General features: G+C 34.3%; 2 protein-coding genes across 2 annotated transcripts; one reads left to right on the forward strand and one right to left on the reverse strand.

The window, feature by feature from the left end:
* The first annotated feature begins 3015 nt into the window (after nucleotides 1-3015).
* tspan13b (tetraspanin 13b) lies at nucleotides 3016-14223 on the forward strand. The gene is given in 6 exon segments (NM_001005970.1): nucleotides 3016-3268; nucleotides 6827-6994; nucleotides 8931-9011; nucleotides 11350-11463; nucleotides 11708-11818; nucleotides 13347-14223. Coding segments are annotated over 6 exon segments (612 nt in total). The 5' UTR covers nucleotides 3016-3205; the 3' UTR covers nucleotides 13422-14223.
* A 2343-nt stretch (nucleotides 14224-16566) lies between these two features.
* Nucleotides 16567-19119, reverse strand: agr2 (anterior gradient 2). Its single transcript, NM_001012481.2, has 8 exons — nucleotides 19059-19119; nucleotides 18810-18942; nucleotides 18513-18576; nucleotides 18361-18413; nucleotides 18191-18267; nucleotides 17417-17480; nucleotides 17247-17330; nucleotides 16567-17158 (listed from the first exon to the last, which is right to left on the reverse strand). The coding sequence occupies exons 2-8, from the start codon at nucleotides 18931-18933 to the stop codon at nucleotides 17109-17111; spliced, it is 516 nt and encodes a 171-aa protein (NP_001012499.1). The 5' UTR covers nucleotides 18934-18942; nucleotides 19059-19119; the 3' UTR covers nucleotides 16567-17108.
* Between the last annotated feature and the right edge of the window lie 4149 nt (nucleotides 19120-23268).

Genomic DNA, 23268 nt, shown 5'->3' on the forward strand with positions numbered 1-23268 from the left:
TACTTAGTTTTAAAATTATCTGCTTTTTAACCTTATTTTAAAATATATTTTTTATCTAATAATAGCGTAAAAAGACTAAATCTGAGATACACGGTTAAATTACAGATACATAGTTAAAATGTTTGCAGTATCATGGACATTCTTTTAACTGCAGTAGTTTTTGACATGAGATAGAAATGAAACAGCTTTGAAATCACACATACCTAGGCTATATATTTCATGGATTTGTATTTATATATTTATAATTTATATATGGATATATTTTAAACTGGGACTGCATGGGTGCGCAGTGGGTAGCACGTTTGCCTCGCAGCAAGAAGTCGCTGGTTAGAGCCTTGGCTGTGTCAGTTGGCATTTTTGTGTGGAGTTTGCATGTTCTCCCTGTGTTGGCGTCAGTTTCCTCCAAGTGCTCCAGTTTCCCCCACAGTTCAAAGACATCCGCTATAGATGAATTGAGTAGGCTAAATTGACCATGGTGTAAGTGTGTGAATGATTGTGTTTGGATGTTTCCCAGTGATGGGTTGCAGCTGGAAGGGCATCTGCTGCGTAAAACATATGCTGGACACAGTGGCTTTTCATTCCTCTGTGGCGATCCCAGATTAAATTAAATTACAGATACATAGTTAAAATGTCTGCAGTATCATGGACATTCTTTTAACTGCAGTAGTTTTTGACATGAGATAGAAATGAAACAGCTTTGAAATCACACATACCTAGGCTATATATTTCATGGATTTGAATTTTTTTTTTCAAACCATAATGTTGTCTTGACGAATGAATGCTTCTCCTCGCAACTGTTACTAAGGAGAGGCGGGAATACGTGGAAACCACGTCTTGTCAATGAATCATTATTCAGGAAAAACTGACCAATCAGTTTAACCGCGAACGGAAAGTCCCGCCTTCTTAAATGGTTGCCATGTTGTAGTAACCCCCTCACTGGGATGTAATATTGCATTGTCTAATACTTTTATTCATTCATTTTCCTTCGGCGTAGCCCCTTTATTCATCAGGGGTCGCCACAGCGAAATTAACTACCGCGTTGTCTTGCATAATATTTATTTATTTATTTATAAAAAAAATAAGTATAAAGGATAGGCTACTTGCTTTTTGCTTCTTAAGTTTTCTTTACTAGTAATGAGGCAAGATACATAGCCTATTAGTTTTAATAACTAATTTAAAATTACCGATTTATTTTATCTTTGCCATGATGACAGTACACAATACTTTACTAGGTATTTTCCAAATAGCCTACTTTAGTACTCAGCTTAAAATGCAATTTAAATACTTAACTAGCTAAATACAGGTTAACTAGACAGGTTAGGGTAATCAGGGCCGGATTTGGGGACCCTAAGCAAATTCAGGTATGACGCCCTAGCATTGAAACTCAAAACATTCTCTTTCTCTAGATGATTTATCTGTAGATTATTATTTTTTTGTGTGTGTGTGTGAATATAAACTACATGTTTAAAAAATATTTTAATATATGTACAAACTATCTAAAATACATTTTAATATTTATAGGAACATTTAGTTTCTTAATATAAATCTAAATGCAATAAATTCACAAATAACAAAATAAATTAATAAACTCTGCATAGTTAATTAGCCATTTGTGTTATTAGATCTTAATATTAATTTTTAAAAAAACATTTCAACTAATTTAATTCACAATCAATCAAACTAATCTTGTCACCATTTTTCATATGAATTGAATACTTGTTCACGGGAAATTGTATTTTATTTGAACAGGCCCTCTTTTAACAAGCTCGTGCTAATATGTGTTTTGGCCAGAATGCAAAAAGTAGCTGCGTCTCATTGTTTGTCTTACTTCTACTTTTCCCCAAAAATTTCAAATTTTAATTAAATTTTCTAATAATTTTTTTTTCATTCTAATTTTTCCTAAATTCTCTCTCTTGCACACTCTGACTTTACCACAGGTCTACTCTGCATGCTGACAGACTGGCAGTATTCCACTATTCATGGTGGGCCCCGGTTTTTAAACAAAGCAATAATGTTAAAAAGGTTATAGACAGATTTGACAACATATGATAGAAAATTTATAAAAGAGCTGTGTGTAGTTAATATAGCCTTCTTGGCATTGCCCAGGACACCCTAATTCCCTGGTGCCCTAAATGGCTGCTTAACTCACTTATTGGTTAAGTTTACTCCTGAAGTTATTTGGGCCAGACATTGTTCTGTAGCCAATATTGCATAGGAAGGCTAATAATATTGAAATTATATATATAAAAAAAAAAAAACTAATTTCATTCTAGCCAAAATCAAACAAATAAAACTTTCCCAGAAGAAAACATTTTACAGAAAATACTGTGAAAAATGTTTTGCTCTGTTAAACATCATTTGTGAAATATTAAAAAAAACTCACAGGATGGCTAGTATTTATATATTTATAATTTATATATGGATATATTTTAAACTGGGACTGCATGGGTGCGCAGTGGGTAGCACGTTTGCCTCGCAGCAAGAAGTCGCTGGTTAGAGCCTTGGCTGTGTCAGTTGGCATTTTTGTGTGGAGTTTGCATGTTCTCCCTGTGTTGGCGTCAGTTTCCTCCAAGTGCTCCAGTTTCCCCCACAGTTCAAAGACATCCGCTATAGATGAATTGAGTAGGCTAAATTGACCATGGTGTAAGTGTGTGAATGATTGTGTTTGGATGTTTCCCAGTGATGGGTTGCAGCTGGAAGGGCATCTGCTGCGTAAAACATATGCTGGACACAGTGGCTTTTCATTCCTCTGTGGCGATCCCAGATTGGGACTAAGCCAAAAAGAGAATGAATGAATGAATGAATGAATGAATATTATATATAATATAGCCAATATCAGCAGACTCTCCTATCCAAAGCAGACAAACATCAAGGAAATGTTATTTTATTATTAATTTATTATATTGATTTTATTTTAAGTGATATTTTGCGATCAAAGAAACCAACTTACAATCAGGACAGAGCAGCCAGCGTTTACCCTAAAAAGTGGGTGGCTTGTATTAGGCGGGATCTGGCAACCTCTCATGCATCAGTGTTCGCCGTGAATTGGTCTGAGGCACACTCCTCTTTATTTCTCGTATTTTCTCGATTCCCAACAACGATTTCCTCTCCAAAATTGTTCGATTTGCGTGTCATGTAACTGATATTTCCAGAGACGGTAATTGTCACAGTTTTAAAGCTTCTGTTCGGCAAAACAATAATCAAGATGGGCTGCGCTGGATTCACCTGCTCCAAGAATTCCCTGTGTGCGCTCAACATCCTTTATGTTGTGAGTAACCAATGCAACCATATGGGACATCTTTATCAGACTTCATCGTTTTATTTGCACGCCTGCTTTTATAAATGGTTATATATAAAGTGTTTGTGTGTGGCTGTATTACAGTGCTCGGTGTCACAGGACTCGTGTAAATTATTTAGAGCGATTCTTTGTGTGGAATGAGGCCGATGAGCGGTTCTGGTTTCACGCACAGCCCGTATAATAACATCCCGGTTTCCTTGCAACTGCTCTGTTTTGCCAAGCTCACATCCTGCTTTTGTTTTACTTGTGCAGATATCCTGAGGCTGATACTGTGTTGATTAGACTGTTTTCATTTAGATTAGGAGGAACACATTATTATAATCATCTTTGGTCATTCACTTGTTACTTCAGAAGAGGAAGCAGAAGCTGCGGGCTCGGTTAATGATGGCAGTGTGGATTAACCTCTAAATGCTCATTTGAGTTGTAGGGGAATGAATAGGCTTAAGTAATTAATGTTATGATGTGACTGATGGCTGTGTTATTGCTAGAGTGTATCACAGCTGTTGTTGGGTCATTTTTAGGAAACGCTGTGCCATTTGCCTGCCAGTTGTGCTCCCATGAATCAACACTGTCACTATAATCTCAACGTGTCACGCAGAAATAAACGTAGATTCACTCTTTTAAATATAATTTCTTTATTGACATCAATATTTCCATGAAGAACTTATAACATGTATAACCTTTTCACACAACAAAGTAATATTTACAATGGAATAAACACTTTTTATAAAGTTAGTCTTGACACTGTGGACATTTTTATTTATTTAAATTTGTAATTTTTTAAAAGGTTCTTTGGGGAACTCAAAAAATGTATTTCTAGAAAACCTGATTTTTGTTTCTTTCTGGCAGTGTCATCTTTATTTTTAAGTGTATTTATTGTGTTTAAATTAGTAACTTTTTAGTATTCTAAAGTTCATATTAAAATAATATATTTTTGCCATATACACTACCGGTCAAAAGTTTGGGGTCAGGTGTTGTTTTCATGTTTTTTTTTTTTTTAAAGAAAATTATTCTGTTCATTGGGGTGGCATTTATTAAATGTAAAAAAAGTTTTAAATTGTTGAATATTTATTACAATTTTAAACTACTTCTTTGTTATTGTATGTAGTTTCAATTGAAAGTATTACTCCAGTATTTATTGCATTTTATTACTATTACCATGAGTAATAATAATATTAATACTGATAATACTACTAATAATAATTAATATTAGAATGTTTTCTGAAGGATCATGTGAATGGAGACTGAAGTAATGAAGCTGAAAATTTACTGGATCACTGGAATAAATTGTTAAATTAAATTATAAATTACCTTTTGAACAGTTACAGCTGCACGATTATTTTGCTATATATACAGTTCATGTCAGAATTATTAGCCCCCCTGAATTATTAGCGCCCTTTTTTTTCCCCAATTTCTGTTTAAAAGAGGGAAGATTGTTTCAGCACATTTCTAAGCATAAGTTTTAAAAACTTATTTCTAATGATTGATTTATTTAATCTTTGCCATGATGACAGTAAATAATATTTTACTTGATATTTTTCAAGACACTTCTATACAGCTTAAAGTGACATTTAAAGGCTCAACTAGGTTAATAAGGTTAACTAGGCAGGTTAGGGTCATTAGGCAAGTTATTGTATAACGATATTTTGTTCTGTAGATTATTGAAAAAAAAAGCTTAAAGGGACTAATAATTTTGTCCCAAAAATTGTTTTAAAAAAATTAATAACTGCTTTTATTCTAGTCGAAATAAAACAAATAAGACTTTCTCCAGAAGAAAAGCTAATATCAGACATACTGTGAAAATTTCCTTGCTCTGTTAAACATAATTTGGGAAATATTTAAAAAAGAAAATAAAAATCAAAAGGGGTAATAATAATTCTGACTTCAACTGTATGTATATATATATATATATATATATATATATATATATATATATATATATATACACACACACACACACACATACATACAGTTCAAGTGAGAATTATTAGCCTCCCTGTTTATTTTTTTTCCCAATTTCTGTTTAACGGAGGGAAGATTTCTTTAACACATTTCTAAACATAATAATTTTAATAACTCATTTCTTATAACTGATTTATTTTATCTTTGCCATGATGACAGTAAATAATATTTTACTTGATATTTTTCAAGACACTTCTATACAGCTCAAAGTGACATTTAAAGGCTTAACTAGGTTAATTAGGTTAACTAGGCAGGTTAGGGTAATTAGCAAGTTATTGTATAATGATGGTTTGTTCTGTACACTATCCTAATAAAATATAGCTTAAAGGAGCTAATAAGTTTAACCTTAAAATGGGTTTCAAACATTAAAATCTGCTTTTATTCTAGCCAAAATAAAACAAATAAGACTTTCTCCAGAAGAAAAAATATTATCAGACATACTGTGAAAATTTCCTTGCTCTGTTAAACATAATTTGTGAAATATTTAAAAAAAAAAGAAAAAAGAAAAGAAATTCAAAGGGGCTCATAATTCTGAATTTTAGCTGTCCCTGTACTTTGTCAGTGGAGAGGTAAAATAATATTGAAATTAAAAAGTACATTTCTAAAAAAGTAATTATAATACTGTTAATATTACTGCCACAATAATTATTTTAGAAATTACTTTTTATTGTTTTCACAAAACTCCAATAAAAAAAAATATTTTAGGCTTTTTTATTGAATTGTTTTTATAACTTGCAGCAATTTAGCACTTTAACTTTTTTTAATTTTTTAAATTTTTTAATTTTTGAAGCTATTATTAGTCTTTCTTATGAGCAGTATTTATAAATATTGCTTGCTTTTACGCACCTGGCAACTTTATTTAAACTCCATCCTACAAAGGCTCAATATGGAAAAACAATGATTTGTAGCTATCAATGTACCACAATCATGTTGGACTGCTTGCTTCAAGCTCAAATTACTCCGCACAATATCCAACCTTAAATACCCCTTTTGCACAGTATTCACCTTTAATACCTCTCTTGCACAATATCCTGCACAACATTCTTCAGTCTCACATAAAAGCACTTGTTTTAGCCTGTTATATGTGTTAAGTACACTTTAGTGAATGTTAGTTATGCATAGGTTTTTTAAAATAGCTCCTATGTCCAGTGTTCTGTTTGTATTTATGATTAATTTATGTAGCACCGTTCTCCTGGAAGACTCAACATTTCGTTTCTCTGTATGTCCACACATGCAGCGGAATGACAAAAAAGCTAGACTTGACTTTTCATTTTTCTCTTTCTTTTTTTAAATAATTTACATTTGATTAAGGTGTTTTTAGGCATTTTAATTTCTGCTTTTTAACCAGCAGATTCTACTAGTATGAACAAAATGCAATGTGTGTGTTCAATAATAACACATAGAAGTAGACTTAATTTTGTAAATATTTATTTTCCTTTGTGTGATTAGGCACATTTTAATGTAAGTTTAACGTAAAATAAAATTTGTCTCATAGATGAACGCTTTTTTTTGTAAGTGTGTGTCCTTTTATCAACAGTAACACTGACTCTTTGTCTGCGCCTTCAGATGGTGAGTTTGCTGATGATCGGCATCGCCGCATGGGGGAAGTGTTTCGGGCTGGTGTCCAGTTTCCAGGTGGTTGGTGGCATCATAGGAATTGGGGTTTTCCTCTTCTTTGTTGCTCTTGCTGGACTCATTGGTGCCATGAAGCACCATCAGGTCCTGCTGTTCTTTGTATCCTTTACTGCAATCATCCATAAACAATGTTTAGGCATTAGCAAGTATTCATGTCAAGCAGAATTAATAGGAAATTTTAGCTTTTCTTGTGCGGCACTTATGGTGGAGGGTGAAATTTAATGATGTGATCCATGTAAAACCGGTACTTCCAGACAAACTGGGTAATCAGTCTAAAATAATTACTTAAACATGCTATTTCATCACGTCAGCTGCTCATGTTGATATAAATACTCTAAATGGCCTCATGCAACAAAACAATGTGTTATATGATATGCTTTATTTATCTTCGTTGCTTCTGTAAATGAGACAGGATTATGATCTGCATTTCACCGTTCCTCCATAGTGTGGTGCAGTTAACATGACAGATGAGAGGGAATTATTCGTGATGTCAAAAAGCCTCACGGTGAAATGAAACAAACTAATCCTGAGATGGATTTGGGTCATTATCAAAACTCTCCGCAGGGAAGCTTATGTATGATTATTACGCTCTGTTACTCAGAGACAAATGATTATATATTTCTGTGGTTAGTTAATGGGTGGGAGACTATTTCATTTGATTACTTTTCGATACTAAATGAAGCATAGATGTGTTAGAAGTGATGATGAAATTACTGTCATCATTTCTTCCCCCTCCACTTGTTCCAAAGTTTGTACAAAAGAAGATATTTTGAAGAATGTTGAAAACTAGTAGCCGTTGATTGTTTTTCCTACCATGGATGTCAATGCCTGTCAGTTTCCATATTTTCTTCATCTTTTCTGTTCAACGTACAAAAGACATTCATAAGATTTTGGAACTATTTAAGGGTTAATTCTCCAAAAATTGAAAATTCTGTTAGTAATTACTAACCCGAATGTTCCAATGAGATCTTTGTTTATCTTTGGAATACAAATTAACATATATTTTGGCATTTGACCATAGGAGAAATGGTCGTTCCCAACTGAGCCTGGTATTTCTTGAAGTTTTTTAATTCTTCACTTTCGCCAATTGGTGAAGTTTTTTTCCTCGCCGCTGTCGTCACTGGCTTGCATGGTTTGGGATCTGTAGAGCTGTGCATCGATGGATTTGCTCTTTAGTGTTTGGACTCGGAGTAGTGATTATTAACCACACTGAACTGAGCTAAACTGAACTGAACTTAAACACTGAAAACTGAAGTACGCTGTTTTAATTTATTATAATCTTCCATGTGAAGCTGCTTTGACGCACTATACATTGTAAAAGTGCTATAGACATAAAGGAGAATTGAATTGAATCTTAGATGAAATCTGAGAGCTCTCTCATCCTTCTTAGACAACAATGGTCCTGAGACTTTTAAAAGCAACCACAAATATTATTAAAACAATTAATATGATTTAACTCACTTTTTTTGCACCAACTTCTTGTATGTCTTCCAGATCAGATCAGGGTGCATGTTTACTACAAGGAATATGGTACTTGTGTGTTGCGCTGCTGACTTTAATGGGGATATATTGTATTGTTCGTCGTAAATGTGCAGTCTGACCTGATGCGGAAGAGTTGGAACATTTCCTAATGCCCCAGTATAGTGAAGGGGACTCAATATTGTCGATGAGCGCCGGCTTTCGCATAAGCCCTTAAACCGAGGTCTTGACTATGTGGTCATTAAAAAACCCATGGCACTTCTCGTAAAGAGCAGGGGTGTCTTGGCCAAATTCCCTTACCGGTCATGGCCTCCCAATCATTCTTATCCAGCGAATTGGCTGTATCACTGACGCTTCACTCCACCTATAGCTGGTGGCTGCCGTCGCATCATTTAAGTGGATGCTGCACATTGTAATTAATAACAGAATTTTCATTTTTGGGTGAACTAACCCTTAAAATGGGTGAGTAAAAGTAAATCATATATATTTTAGTGATTTTTCTCTTGATATTTCTGCATTGTATTTCATGCATTAATCCTTAACTCATTGATAACAGTACATGATCATCTTGTTCCTGGTGTTTGTAGTTCAGTTTGCAGTGTCCAGTGCATGTCTGGCTATTAATGAGAAGCAACAGGTAAGATTATTGATTACTGTACTGCATCATATGCTCTCACATGCAGTATATCTGCTGTCATCTTTGAAAATGTTCTGCAGATATAAATAGTTGAGAAGTTCTGTAGTTGTGTTCGGCAAGAATGCTTTAAATAGATGCAGGTTGAGAGTAAATTTGTTTAAAATTTTAAAATGATTTCTCTTTCAAATAATTACTATTTTTTAACTTTCTGAAAACAAACAAAAATCCATCATGATTTTTAAATATTATGCAGCGCAGTCTAGGTCTTCACTAAAGTTGAAAACATTATTTGCAAATTTTCTTAGCTATTTCAAGTCATTTATTTATGTTATTTATGTAGTATGAGTATTACTCATACTAAAATTCTGTGTGTGTGTGTGTGTGTGTGTGTGTGTGTGTGTGTGTGTGTGTTAGTGTGTACACACACACACACATACAAAAGCTCTCTCACTCACTGGCCATTTTATTAGGTACACCTTACTAGTACGGGGTTGGACCCCCTTTTGCCTTCAAAACTGACTTAATACTTTGTGGCATAGATTCAACAAGGTACTGGAAATATTCCTCAGAGATTTTGCTCCATATTGACATCACGCAGTTGCTGCAGATTTGTCAGCTGCACATTTATAATGCGAATCTCCCATTCCACCACATCCCGAAGGTGCTCGATTGGATTGAGATCTGGTGACTGTGGAGGCCATTTGAGTACAGTAAACTCATTGTCATTTTTAAGAAACCAGTCTGAGATAATTGCTGTGGCGTTGACATGGTGCTCGATTGGTACTATAATGGGCCTAAAGTGTACCAAGAAAATACACACCATTACACCACCACCACCAGCTTGAACTATTGATACAAGGCAGGATGGATCCATGCTTTTATATTGTTAACTTCAAATTCTGACCCTGTCATTATTGCATCAAAAATCAAGACTCATCAGACCAGACATGTTTTTTCCCATCTTGCATTGTCCACTTTTGGTGAGCCTGTGTGAATTGTAGCCTCAGTTTCCAGTTCTTAGCTGACAGGAGTGACACCCGGTGTGGTCTTCTGCTGCTGTAGCTCATCTGCCTCAAGGTTCGACATGTTGTGCATTTAGAGAGGCTCTTCTGCATACCTCTGTTGTAACGAGTGGTTATTTGAGTTACTGTTGCTTTTCTGTCAGCTCGAACCGGTCTGGCCATTCTCCTCTGACCTCTGGCATCAAAAAGGCATGCGCCCACAGTACGGCCGCTCACTGGATATTTTCTCCTATTCGGACTATTCTCTGTAAACCCTAAAGATGGTTGTGCGTGAAAATTCCAGTAGATCAGCAGTTTCTGAAACACTCAGATCAGCCCGTCTGGCACCTAAAATCATGCCATGTTCAAAGTCACTTAAATCACCTTTCTTTCCCATAATGATGCTCGGTTTGAACTGCAGCAGATCATCTTGACCATGTCTACATGCCTAAATGCATTGAGTTGCTGCCATATGATTGGCGGATCAGAAATATGTTTTAAAGAGGCGTGTTCAACAAGTGTACCTAATAAACTAGCCGAAGAGTATATATATATATATATATATAGAGTACATATATTTATCCTTATATTTAATTATTTCTATAAAAAAATCATTTCACTTAGAGATTCTTTGGGAAACCCCAAAATATATAAAAAAAATGCTTCCTGTCATCTTTATTTTTAAGAGTGCTTTTATCATTTTTAAATTATTAACTTTGATTACTGATGTATTAATAACTTGTATGACCATGTATTCCAATTCATTAAAATGTTCTTTATGGAAAAGGGGGTTCTTTAACTTAAATCAAAAGTTCTTTGACAAAAATGTATTCTTTCAAGGCAAGGCAGGTTTATATATATAGCACATTTCATACACAATAGTAATTCAAAGTGCTTTACATAAACAAGACCAAAAGAAACAAAATACCACAAATAAAAATAGTTAAAAGCTGATTAAATGTGTAAAAAAATGTGATCAAGGTGCAAACATATAAACCCTATAAATGACTGAAAACCTCTGCAGATATTCTGTCTCCAATTAGCTGTTGTCTTTTTCCTCTCTGGTCTTCACTCCCACCATTACTATTTATTTTCAGCTCTCTGCTCTGAGGCTCGGTGTTCAGTGCTCACCATTGGGCTAATCTAGCCAATAGCAAAGTAGCACCTACCGGAGAGGCCTCATCTGATTGGTCAAATTTAGATAAACAACCTGTGCATGCTACAAACAAATACTATGACCGCGCTACAGATAATTTGTTGATATATTTTGCAGCCCTAGCACAAAACTGTGGTAAGTGGTTAGTTTGTTCTCATAAGCTTTCCCATGTTTCATCCAGAATCACCTGTTGGAGGTGGGTTGGAACAACTCTTTGACCACTCAGAGGGACGTTGAGAAGAGTCTGAACTGCTGCGGTTTCTCCCACATGGATGTCAATGGAAGCTGCGCTGCTGTAATTTCCTCTCTCTCACACTAACACACACACACACACACACACACACACACACACACACACACTCACACACACACTTTACTGTTCTTTTGTTGTTTTGCACATTCATACACTGAACTATAAATGACAACTGTGTGGGTGATAACAACTGCTGATGATTTGCATGTGTATTATGTTAACATAACACTCCACTAAGACAATCGAAGTGTTTGTCCCTAATGTCTTTTTTTTGTCTCCTGCACAGCCTTGTTTTCATTACAGCACTTGCACCACATGTGCAGCAAAGATCCAGGAGCATGCAGGAGAGGTACTGCGCTTCGTCGGGGGAATCGGCCTCTTCTTCAGCTTCACTGAGGTGAGACTGAGAAATAAACCTTAGATTTAATAGTCGTTCGACCCTTCGTTGAATTACATTGAAGGGTTGTTACCCAAAGATAATAATAATAAAAATAAAAAAGTTGAACTTGTGTTGAGCCCAGTGAGCCTTACATCTAAAAAAAATACAATAATGCACCTTAAGTGACATTGCTTTGACTCACATGCTGAAAATGGCGGACGTGAAACAACAAACTGAGGATATGGTGACGCGTGCCTGTCAATCAATATTGGTGGGCGGGGGGACCGCACTCCTCATCAAGTTGCGGTCGATCTGAAAACCGCTCCAATTGGTCCACAGTTTTTATGTTGTTAAATTGAAAAAAAAGGACTGGCTGTGTTTATATCACCCCAATATGACGGTCTATACACTATACTTACACATATGTCTGTCCAAACAGCTTGAAAAGTAGATTTTTACCATAGGTCCACTTTCAATACAGTACTTACTGATTAGTAGGTGATTCCAGACGCAGCCCAGTTGTAGTGTCCTCATAACCACATTGTAGCCGGAGTTTTCAGAAAGATTCAGTTTCAGTCATTTGAAACTCATTTACGTGTGGACACAAGAATTTTTAATCCAAGTTCGAGTGTTCAGGTTTTTTGTGCTAGAAATATATGCAAATTAGCATATATTTAATTATGTAGAGCTTTATTTGCATATTTTACAACATTTTAGATGTCTACTTGTTGTGATACAAAATCAGTTGGGAGGTATAGTGATTACTATTAGTTTATTTTTTTTAACCGTTAATGGTCCTATGAAATTAAAACAACACATTTAGATGCTAGTATTAGTATTGCTCGTTTTTAAGATATCTATAAGCTACACAGCAGGCACACAACACCATAAGGCAATAAAATTAGGTTAGATTTAGGTCATTAAGTCAGGAAAGCAAAATTCAATGTCTAGCCAGAGTCTGAGGACAAGGTTATTTTGACGTCCAATAATGATGTCAAATTACGTTGATATTTGGTTGTGTTGGAAAGTGACCAAAATCCAATGTCTGATAGATGTCATAGTGATTAGACGTTGATATTTGGTTGATTTTTTGTTGGACATTGACGTCTGCCTGATGTTGGGTTCTAATGTCAAGACGATTTTTATTTCCTAACAAAATACAAAGTCCCCACCACATTGGGGTACGCTGGGGTACAACGTCAATATGACGATATAACTGATAAACTGATATAAACATTTAAAGCTTATAGGTTGTCTCTTCCGCCTAAATGGATCATCAAATCATAACCAGTTAAATGCTCTCTAGTATCAGCTCAACCACTCTCACTGGCAAAACGATAATAAAACCAAATGGTATTGATTGTTTCTCAAAAAGGGGAGGGGATACACCATGTCCCAACCTCTCTTCGTGTTTGGGTTGAATAAAAATGCACATTTCAAAGCACTTCACAGGACGTTTAACCACAGTAGCTGTTTACTGTATATTTAACCAAATATATTTACATTTTATTTCCTTTTTTCAATATTATTATTCTGCTTGTTTCAGATCCTGGGTGTTTGGCTGACATACCGATACAGGAACCAGAAGGACCCACGGGCGAATCCCAGCGCTTTTCTATAGGTCAGATTCTCCTCATTTTGTCATTTGACCACTGAAATATTCACTGGAGCTGTTACAGAAAGTGTGCGTTTGCTTTTACCCAAAAGAAGAGGAGACCAGCCTGCGTGTTCTTGCTGCTATATATTATTATGTGCTTGATTTTTTCAAGATTACAGTGTGACCGCACTGTACTGTGCGTTATATGAGGCTGTATGTTATGTAATGAAAGAACACAACACCAAATATTAGTATGCAGTACTTGCAGTAATGGGCTAAACAATCAACACCATTTGGTTTAATGTTAACCATTTTATTTCATATAGTAAAAGCATTAACAGAAAATGAGCTGTTTTCATCATTATGATTTATATATAGTGAAAATTTCAGAATGTATTCAGTTATACATTGATAAAGTCTAATAGTGGACATGTTAAGAGTTAGCATGAACGACATAGTTAAATCAGACTTGCTCAGATTCACTTCAATGCAATAAATTTGCAATAAAAGTGTCAGCATAACTATAGTTCATTACTCGAACTTCAATATTAATATGAACAAGTTGAAACCGTATTTAAATATAAAGAATAATGAAAGAGCGTTTTCACAAGCACTGTTCTGATCTCACGTTTCATATTTGACGTATTTATTGCCTATTTTATTTTCATTATGTATGCGTGTGTGTGTGTGTGTTAGTTTTACTGAATTGATTTTGTGTATCGTTTTGGCTTCTTGCATGCATTCCTCATTGACGTGTACATCTATATCCAATGGTTCTGTGAACTGCGATTTCAAACATTTGAAAAAAATAAAGACTCTGAAGTCACATTTTTGTTTTTTGGTCAGTGTGGTGATTGTGTAAAGTTGTTGTTGAGTTTGCATAATGCTGTTTTTTAGGCTTACGTTGTTATAACAGTATTAAGATAAAAATAAAAATGGCACAGAAAAATGAATTGGTTAACTTTATCATATTCCATTTAAAAAGTACTTGCTGAAGTAAAAAGATAAATATAGGCAATTCCATGCAAATGTCAACCTTGCCATGACAAAATTAAGTTTTTGCCTAAAAAGCGAAACCGTTTTTGCGATTTCTGTTCAACTAAGTATTTTAGACTGCTTTAAAAATACTTAAATACACTCTGTTAATGTTTTCATACAATTAAATTTGTATATTTACCAAAATCTCACAAGTGCCAATTTCACATCTATAAGGGAGCTTTTTCCTCATAAATGCAAAAAATGTCAAATAAAAGAAAGTAAAATCAAACGTTTTTGTTCTATAGTGAGGGCAGTTTAATTCACAGAAATTATACAAAGTATGTTGTATACTGCAAACTCGCTAACTTTTTTCATCACTTCATAGCGCGTGTTTTTTTATTTTTCTCATTTAAATTATTAAAAATGTTTACAGATTGATATTTTTCCGATCCCTTAACTTTGTGGTTAGTTGTTTTGGAAAATATAAACAAATGTTTCAATATAATGTTAACATATCCTTTCTATGGGAACTTATGTTTTGAGATTTTACTGCAAATATCACATCCATAACGCTGGAATTGCTCATATACAACATATACAAATGCTGTCTAATCTTGTAACAACTGTTGAAATTATACATTGTACTATGGTTTTCACCAATATTTATATTGTGCAAAAAAGGTGCAAAGTAGTTCTTTGAAAAATTATATATATATTTAATCAGACATGCCCAAACTAGGGCCCGCGGGCCAAAGTTGGCCCATGGTAACCTTTGATTTGGCCTACAATCCCATCTGAGAAGAGAGGGGGAATGCAAATTTCTCATCAGCCAATCACATAGCAGCAATGCATTGCATTTAGGCATGCAAACATGGTCAAGACAATTTGCTGCAGTTCAAACTGAGCATCAGAATGGGTGCCAGACAGGCTAAGTATGAAATTCTGAGTATTTCAGAAACTGCTGATCTTCTGGGATTTTACAGAGAATGGTCTGTAAAACAAAAAAATATCCAGTGAGCCGCAGTTCTGTGGGCGCAAATGCCTTGTTGATGCCAGAGGTCAGAGGAGAATGGCCAGACTGGTTCGAGCTAATAGAAAGGCAACAGTAACTCAAATAACCACTGATGTGTCGGACATTGTCTTGGCACACTTTGGGCCCATTAGTACCAATTGAGCATCATGTCAACACCACAGCCTACCTGAATATTGTTGCCGACCATGTCCGTCCCTTTATGACCACAGTGTACCAATCTTCTGATGGCTACTTCCAACAGGATAACATGCCATGTCATAAAGTGAAAATTATCTCAGATTTACTTCTTGAACATGACAATGAGTTCACTGTATTCAAAGGCCTCCACAGTCACCAGATCTCAATCCAATAGAGCACCTTTGGGATGTGGTGGAATGGGAGATTCGCATCATGAATGTGCAGCTGACAAATCTGTGCTATCATGTCAATACGGAGCAAAATCTCTGAGGAATATTTCCAGCAGCTTGTTGAATCTCTGCCATGAAGGATTAGGGCAGTTCTGAAGGCAAAAGGGGGTCCAACCCGGTACTAGTAAGGTGTCCCTAATAAAGTGACCAGTGAGTTTATACAAGCATAATTTCATAAAATATACAAGCTCCAGTATGCCATTCCATAATTCATTTATAGGGTTTATAGTTTAGATGTTTGCATTTTGATCACATTTTTACACATTTAATCCGTTTTTAACCATTTTTATTTGTTGTGTTTAGTTTTTTTTTTTGGTCTTGTTTATGTAAAGCACAACCTGAACTCAAGAGCGGGAGGTGGGACCGGTGGAGATGCGGGGGCACTTCAGATAATTTTGGAATGTCACTTTCTATCCAAGACTAAGAAGGGCATGTGCACTGCACAGGTTGAGCCCTATGTGTGTGCGTTCCTGATTTTGTTTATATTACATTCGGAATTTTTCATTTTCCAGCCATTCTACTTGTGAAATGTAGGATGCATAAAGAATAATTTACAATTAACAATTAAAATCTGTTTTTATCAAGAGAGCATTTACCTATAGTAAATTAGGTTAATAATATTATTACAATGTTATATTAATGTTTTAGCATGCATTATATTTAAGTTACAAATCAATGTATAAACATACAAACAAAAGCTAATGAAATATAAAGACACCATATGCCATAAAAAAGACTGACCACAAAGTTGTAATTTAGCCAGGCTATAATTTAATAGTCAAGTTCCCACAGTGCTAATGCTTTCATTGTTTCAAATCCCATTCCAGCCTAATGGAGCATTTCAGGAATGAAACTTCCTCCAACTTCAAACCAATCAAACACTGACACGCTCTGTGGTTATAACAAAGGCTGCTAGGAACCAGGCGACAGACATGCCTGGAAAAAAAACACATTCACTGCTAGTTATAATTAGACTCCGCCCACCAGGATATTAACCGGAGACTCCGTTAACTGGAAAAGCACACACGACAGGCAGATGCTGCTGATTTGAATAAACTACAAACGTACATAGACAGACAGACGTCTTTCGAATAACTTCATTTATTGAAAAAAAACATGAAAATGAAACACTGAAGGTTAACCGTAACAGAATGTGTTTAAAGAACGTACTTCAGTGTATTTGTACAGGATTTTACAGTGCGTTTCATGCCGTCAGTAAACAAATGACAAAGTAATAACAGCCCTCAGGGAAGTCAAATCCTCTCGTCGGACGAAAAGATTAGGCGTTTGTGTTCACAACTCGGTCTTCAGAAACTTCAGGGCTCTTTGCATGTTGCTCAACACTGTGGAAACAAAACCAAACAAACGACGCTGTCAGTATAATAGCGAGGAATAGCTAATATTAGTATTTCATGCTGCGTTCTGACTTACAGAGTTTCATGTCGGCCGGTTCATAGGCGTACATTCGGTTTGAGTAGCGGCCGGTGATGTCCGCCCGAACCGTCATGGAGGGATCTGGTGAATGGGGAAGGTTTGTATCATTAATGTAAGACCTTTTTAATGTGTTACATTATTTATTTGATGTGGTTGAATCAACTCACCAACAAAGATGATTCTGGGAACGTACTGGCCATCAGGAGACAAGTGCTTATCTGTGGTTTCGTACTGTAAAAAAAAGTTTACCACATATTTACCACACATTACTGACATATTTATTGATGAGAGATATTAAGCTTGATGCTAATTAGCATTCAACATTGCTGCTAGTTCAATTATTTAGGATTTTATTATAAAAAAAATAAACATTGTAATAGTTATATAGCCTAATAGAATTGTAGTATGTTACTCTAATGGCCATTTGTAGAACCACGGGTTTACTGTGTACAAATACCATAGTTAATGATTAGTGTGGCAAAATGTGGTTGACTTGTGAGATGCCATAGTTTTGGTTTTATTTGTTGTAAAACCATGGTCAATTTTAGCCTAGAAGTTTAAATGTTGGAATTACCATGAACTAAAAAAAAATGTTTTGTAATTTATATGATTAGTTTATGTTGGCTGAGGTCCATTAATTAAGATTATCAGATTTTAAGATTAAATCTTGCATTTTAAAATACTGTAATTTACTTTAAGTAAGAATAATAACTACTTCAGAGGTATTTTAGCTCACGTTTGTTAATAATAACATGTATAACTTGAATTTGACACATCAGTAGCAAAAAATTGAAGTTGAAAAGTTGAAAATGACTCAAAGTCATAACTATCAATGCATTAGGAATATTTGTTATGGTTAGTTAATGCAGTTTAATTTAACATTATGTTAGAAAATATAATTTAATGTAAAGTGTAAGCAGTTTATTTGACTGTAAACTCACCACCAAGTTCAAGATCACAAAGTCTTCATCAGCCAACTTCTGGATTTCTTTATCCTCAGCAAATGCTTTCTTCAGAGCTAGAAAAAAATGATAGGAAAAAATATAAGAAAAATAAAATAACAACAAAAACATCAACCCACAACCAAAATTTCCAAATAAAAGTCATTTACCCTGGCTGTGTGGACAGTCTTCCAGGTGAAAGATGACCATGAGGGGCTTGTTCCTAAATAATTATAATACATGTAAAATCATATATCAACACATGTTCTATACACCCAAAATTACTGATTGTACATATCTATAAAACACAAATCTTTCTCACTTGGATCGTGACCAAAACAGAGCTTCCTCGTATGTCTGTGCCCAAATCAGCTGATCACCCCATCCTAAAAGCAAAAGAAAGCAGATTATTAATCTAAAAACCAATATTGCCACTATGTACGCCATTTCAATAAAAATTGCAAAAAGTGAGGTGAACAGCTTGAATATTAGCAAAATCTAACATCAATAAAAACAAATTCTGCATTGCACGTTAGCTACACTTTTATAGCAGCTCCCTAAACCACACCAAAAACCAAACATTTCTGAAAATATAGAGATTTCTGATCCTAAAGCTGACCTCTGGAGAGAGTCTGTGGAACTCTCTTTTCCTTCTCCTTCTTTGGAGTGGTTTTCTCAGGCTTCCCCAAGGCGGATGACAAGGCCACCATGACCAAGAGCACTGACAGTAATCCTTTGAGCATCTTGATGAGCTGAAAGATCGAAACATTTCAATATATAGCCGTTAGGAAATGACAAAGCATGACTATGGCATAAACGCTGGCAGTTACATTTGCTTACAAAAAAAAAGAAGCTGATGTTATCTCACCTGTGCTGAATTTCCCTGCTGCGCTTGTTCAGGCTCAAACTCCTGGTCCGGCTTTTGCGTCTCTCTCTTCCACCTGTTCGAGTCTTATACACCTGCTCACCTAAGGCCCTGCCCTATTTCTTTTAAGACTCCGCCCACCTGCTCCTGTTCTGGAATGTCATTCTTCCCTTTAGTGCTGTTCGAGTCTAATTTTTGCATGCAAATTCTCATTTACTCTTTTATTTGTCTCGATGCCAAGGACAGATCAGCAGATACTCGCAATAAGCTAATGAAGACTAGTGTGATTGGGCTTTTCAGGATTGGCTGAGCTCTGATCTGTGATGTCATTTAGGGGTACATTATTAGACTTTTTGTCATTTCAGGCATGACGTGGTTTTAGAATGATTTCTTACAGCTATTGTTCATTTCTTTATGCTTTTTTGGATTTAATTGATTTGATTTTGAAGGATTTTAATGAACATTTTGTACATATATAAAGTAAACATCATACTAATAGTAAGGTTTCCATCATATAGTTTAATTACAAAATTATTGAAACAGCTTTAAATAACAAAGTAGGGTCAGGTTTAGGAATATGAAATCAGTTGCATTAATTATGCATAATTTACTGAGATTGCTGATATACAGTTAAAGTCAGAATTATTAGTCCACCTGAATTATTTGCCCCCCTGTTTATTTTTTTCTCCAATTTCTCTTTAACGGAGAGAAGATTTTTCAACACATTTCTGAACATAATAGTTTTAATAACTACTCTCTTATTACTGATTTATTTTCTCTTTGCCATGATGACATTAAATAATATTTTATTAATATATTTTTCTAGACACTTCTATACAGCTTAAAGTGACTTTAAAGTGCTTAACTAGGCTAATTAGGTTAACTAGGCAGGTTAGGGTAATTAGGCAAGTTATTGTATAACAATGGTTTGTTCTGTACACTATCAAAAAATATATAGCTTAAAGGGGATAATAAGTTTGACCTTAAAATGGCTTTTACAAAATGAAAAACTGCTTTCATTCTAGCCGAAAATGAAAAAAAAAAAAAGACATACTGTGAAAAAAAATCCTTGCTCTGTTAAGAATATTTTGGGAAATGTTTAAATAAGAAAAATAAATTCAAAGAGGGGGCTTATAACTCTGACTTCAACTGTATACAGCAAAACGTAATAAGGATACTAAAATGTGAGTGATATTTAACAATATTTAGAGTCACATGAACTGCATATCTCTGATATTAGCGTATTAAAGACATTAAAATGTGTTATTATAAACTACGATTTTAGAACTAACTGGTTAATTTACAACTACACTGTAAAAAATGATATGATCAATTAGTCTTGACAGCATAAGTGTATAGGTCATTGTAACTTCTTAAACTAAGTTAATCATGTTGTAACTTAATTTTCTAAGTTATGCAAGCTGTTTTAAGTCAGTTTAACATAATATTAATTCAATGGACTCATAAGGTTAATTTGATTCAGCTTAAAAATTGAAGGCAACCAGGATTTTTTTACAGTGTCATATTAATTAGCAATATAGGGCTAGAAATGAAAAGTTAGTTGCAAGCAATAATGCATAATTTACTGTTAGTACATGTAAAAATTATTCTAAAACAGTGTTACCGAAAACTACAATCTGCATATTTGGACGTCATAACTAGCTGCTGTGTTATACCATCTGATAATTGGATATCTGCAATATAATAGGGTGTGTATTGTATACAGGATTCTGTATAGTCTACATTGAAATCCTGTTCCTCAAACATTTGCTTAAAAGGAAGTTTCTTGAATGGAGTTCTTCTAAGCACTGACGTGTCCTTAAGACTGCTGATTCTGAAGATGTTTGAGGGTATTTTTTCTTTCTTTGTAAGGTTTTGTTGTTTTTATTTATTCGTTTTGTATTTTTTTATTTACATATAAATTAATTCTTTATTTATTTGACTATTCAGTTTATCGTTTGAAATTAAATTATATATATATATATATATATATATATATATATATATATATATATATATATATATATATATATATATATATATATATATATATATATATATGCAATTTGTTGTATAGCAATGGACTGGTCTGTAGCATATTAAAAAATACTTAAGGGATTCGGTAGCTAGTCATTTTTTATTTAAAATGGTTTAAAAAAAATTTAAACTTCTTTATTCCAGCCAAAAAAAGAGACTTTCTCCAGAAGGAAAAATATATTATTGTAAATATTGTGAAAATATCCTTGCTCCATTAAATATCACATGATATATATTTTAAAAAGAATAAATATTTTACAGGCTAAAAATCTTGCCCTCAACTGTGTGTTATAATATAACAAATATCGATTTATAATTCTTTTTTTTCTTCATATTTTTTATAATAAAAGAAAACGACCATCAGCGACATTTTAGTTTGATAATTCAGAAATGACTCTGATAGATGCATTACATGATAGTTAAAGCAATCATTGTGTAACATCCTCTGTCATGTTGCGTAAGCATACAGAGCATATACAGTTAACATTTCCAGAGCAAGTCATTGTATGTGAGCTCAAGAGGTGAATGTCTATTAATTTGACTGAAATAATGTTGTAATTCAGGCCTGGCAGAACCCCTTTCCACCAGTTGCTCTGAGATAATGTGACCAGCCGAGGATCAATGGTGTCTTTGTGCAGTGGAATCAAGTCAGGCCTCTTCGACAACCAACACCACTCAGACTCAATGAATCCAGGCTTTTTATGACTTCACTCTCTGTGTCCTTCAGGTGGACATTTCTCTATATATTTCTACCATGATGGAAATGACAGGTTTGTCTTATAGACCAGAGCGACCCCCAAAATTACAATGCCAGTGACTCGCGTCCCTCAATATCCTCTGAGGTGGTTATGAATATATATACTTTGCACATAACACTGCACACAAACCAGTAGGCCCAAGTCTATTCAACAATTCATTTTAAAGAACCCACTCGGAGTTCATTCTCCATGTTTAGTTGTGGCCTGTATTTAATCTTGAACGGGAATGCTGTAAAGATGTCTTAAAGAAAGTTGGTGCCATAAAATCAATGTTATGTGTCTTTAATATAACATAATCACCCCAGGGGTCGCAAAACAATCGAAAGGCTGATGGATTTTAATTTGCATGTTTTTTTTATTTAACTACTATTTGTTTATTCAGTAGGTTATGAATAAAATATTAAAATATAATAATTTTACTAATTAAATATTTCCCAGAGATGGGTTGCGGCTGGAAGGGAATCCGCTGCTAAAAAACTTGCTGGATAAGTTGGCGGTTCATTCCGCTGTGGCGACCCCGGATTAATAAAGGGACTAAGCCGACAAGAAAATGAATGAAGGAATTAATAATTAAATAAAATGATTTAGATTTTGGGAAATAACCAAGCAACCCGAGGGGTCTCGACCTCCACTTTGGGAGCCACTTTTATAGACAATTTTTCACAAAATAGAGTGTTGAGACTTAACCCCTCCAGATGTCAAAATTTTGATCCTTAAGTCAAAAGAAAATGTGTTCAAGCTTCTGAAAAATGTTTAATAATATAAAAATGTAAATAATTGAATATTTTAATTTTACACATTCTAATAAAATATTAAATATAAAATAAAATGAATGAACAAAATTTTAATTGTTTTATATCTGAATATATTTTAATATTTATTTCTTTGATGGAAAACTGCAATTTCAGCTTAATTTTTTCTTTTTGTCCTCATTATTATTATTATTAGTAGTAGTAGTAGCAGCTTAGTAGTATTAGTAGCAGCGGCAGCACTAGTGGCAGTAATCAGTAGAAATACTGTTACCACTTCTGGTTTATATGATTAAAATGTTTTATTTTTGTCAGGATTCTTGTATAAAACCTTACAAGAATAAGGTTAAATTGTAAATATAAATTTTTGTAGCATTATTAATATCATTCCTGTCACTTTTTATCACTATAATGTTGATAACAAAAGAAAACAAGTTTTTATAAGCTTTTTGAAAACAGGCCACATATAAAAAAGTAAACATTGTGAAAGAAAGAAAGAAAGAAAGAAAGAAAGAAAGAAAGAAAAAAAGAAAGAAAGAAAGAAAGAAAGAAAGAAAGAAAGAAAGAAAGAAAGAAAGAAAGAAAGAAAGAAAGAGGACTGTTTTGAACCGATCTCCTGAACAATCTCTGTCCACTTATCTTAATCCTTCAGTGAACAGAATATGGCGT

This window comes from Danio rerio, chromosome 19 (genome assembly GCF_049306965.1).
Source record: "Danio rerio strain Tuebingen ecotype United States chromosome 19, GRCz12tu, whole genome shotgun sequence".
NCBI classification, from domain to species: domain Eukaryota; kingdom Metazoa; phylum Chordata; class Actinopteri; order Cypriniformes; family Danionidae; genus Danio; species Danio rerio.

Coding starts and splice junctions, on each gene's coding strand:
- agr2 (NM_001012481.2), bottom strand. CDS start 18,933: ATGCTCAAAGGATTACTGTCAGTGCTCTTGGTCATGGTGGCCTTGTCA. Junction 18,577..18,809: donor TCCACAGACTCTCTCCAGAG/GTCAGCTTTAGG, acceptor TTTTGCTTTTAG/GATGGGGTGATCAGCTGATT. Junction 17,481..18,190: donor TTGTGATCTTGAACTTGGTG/GTGAGTTTACAG, acceptor TTTTTTTTACAG/TACGAAACCACAGATAAGCA.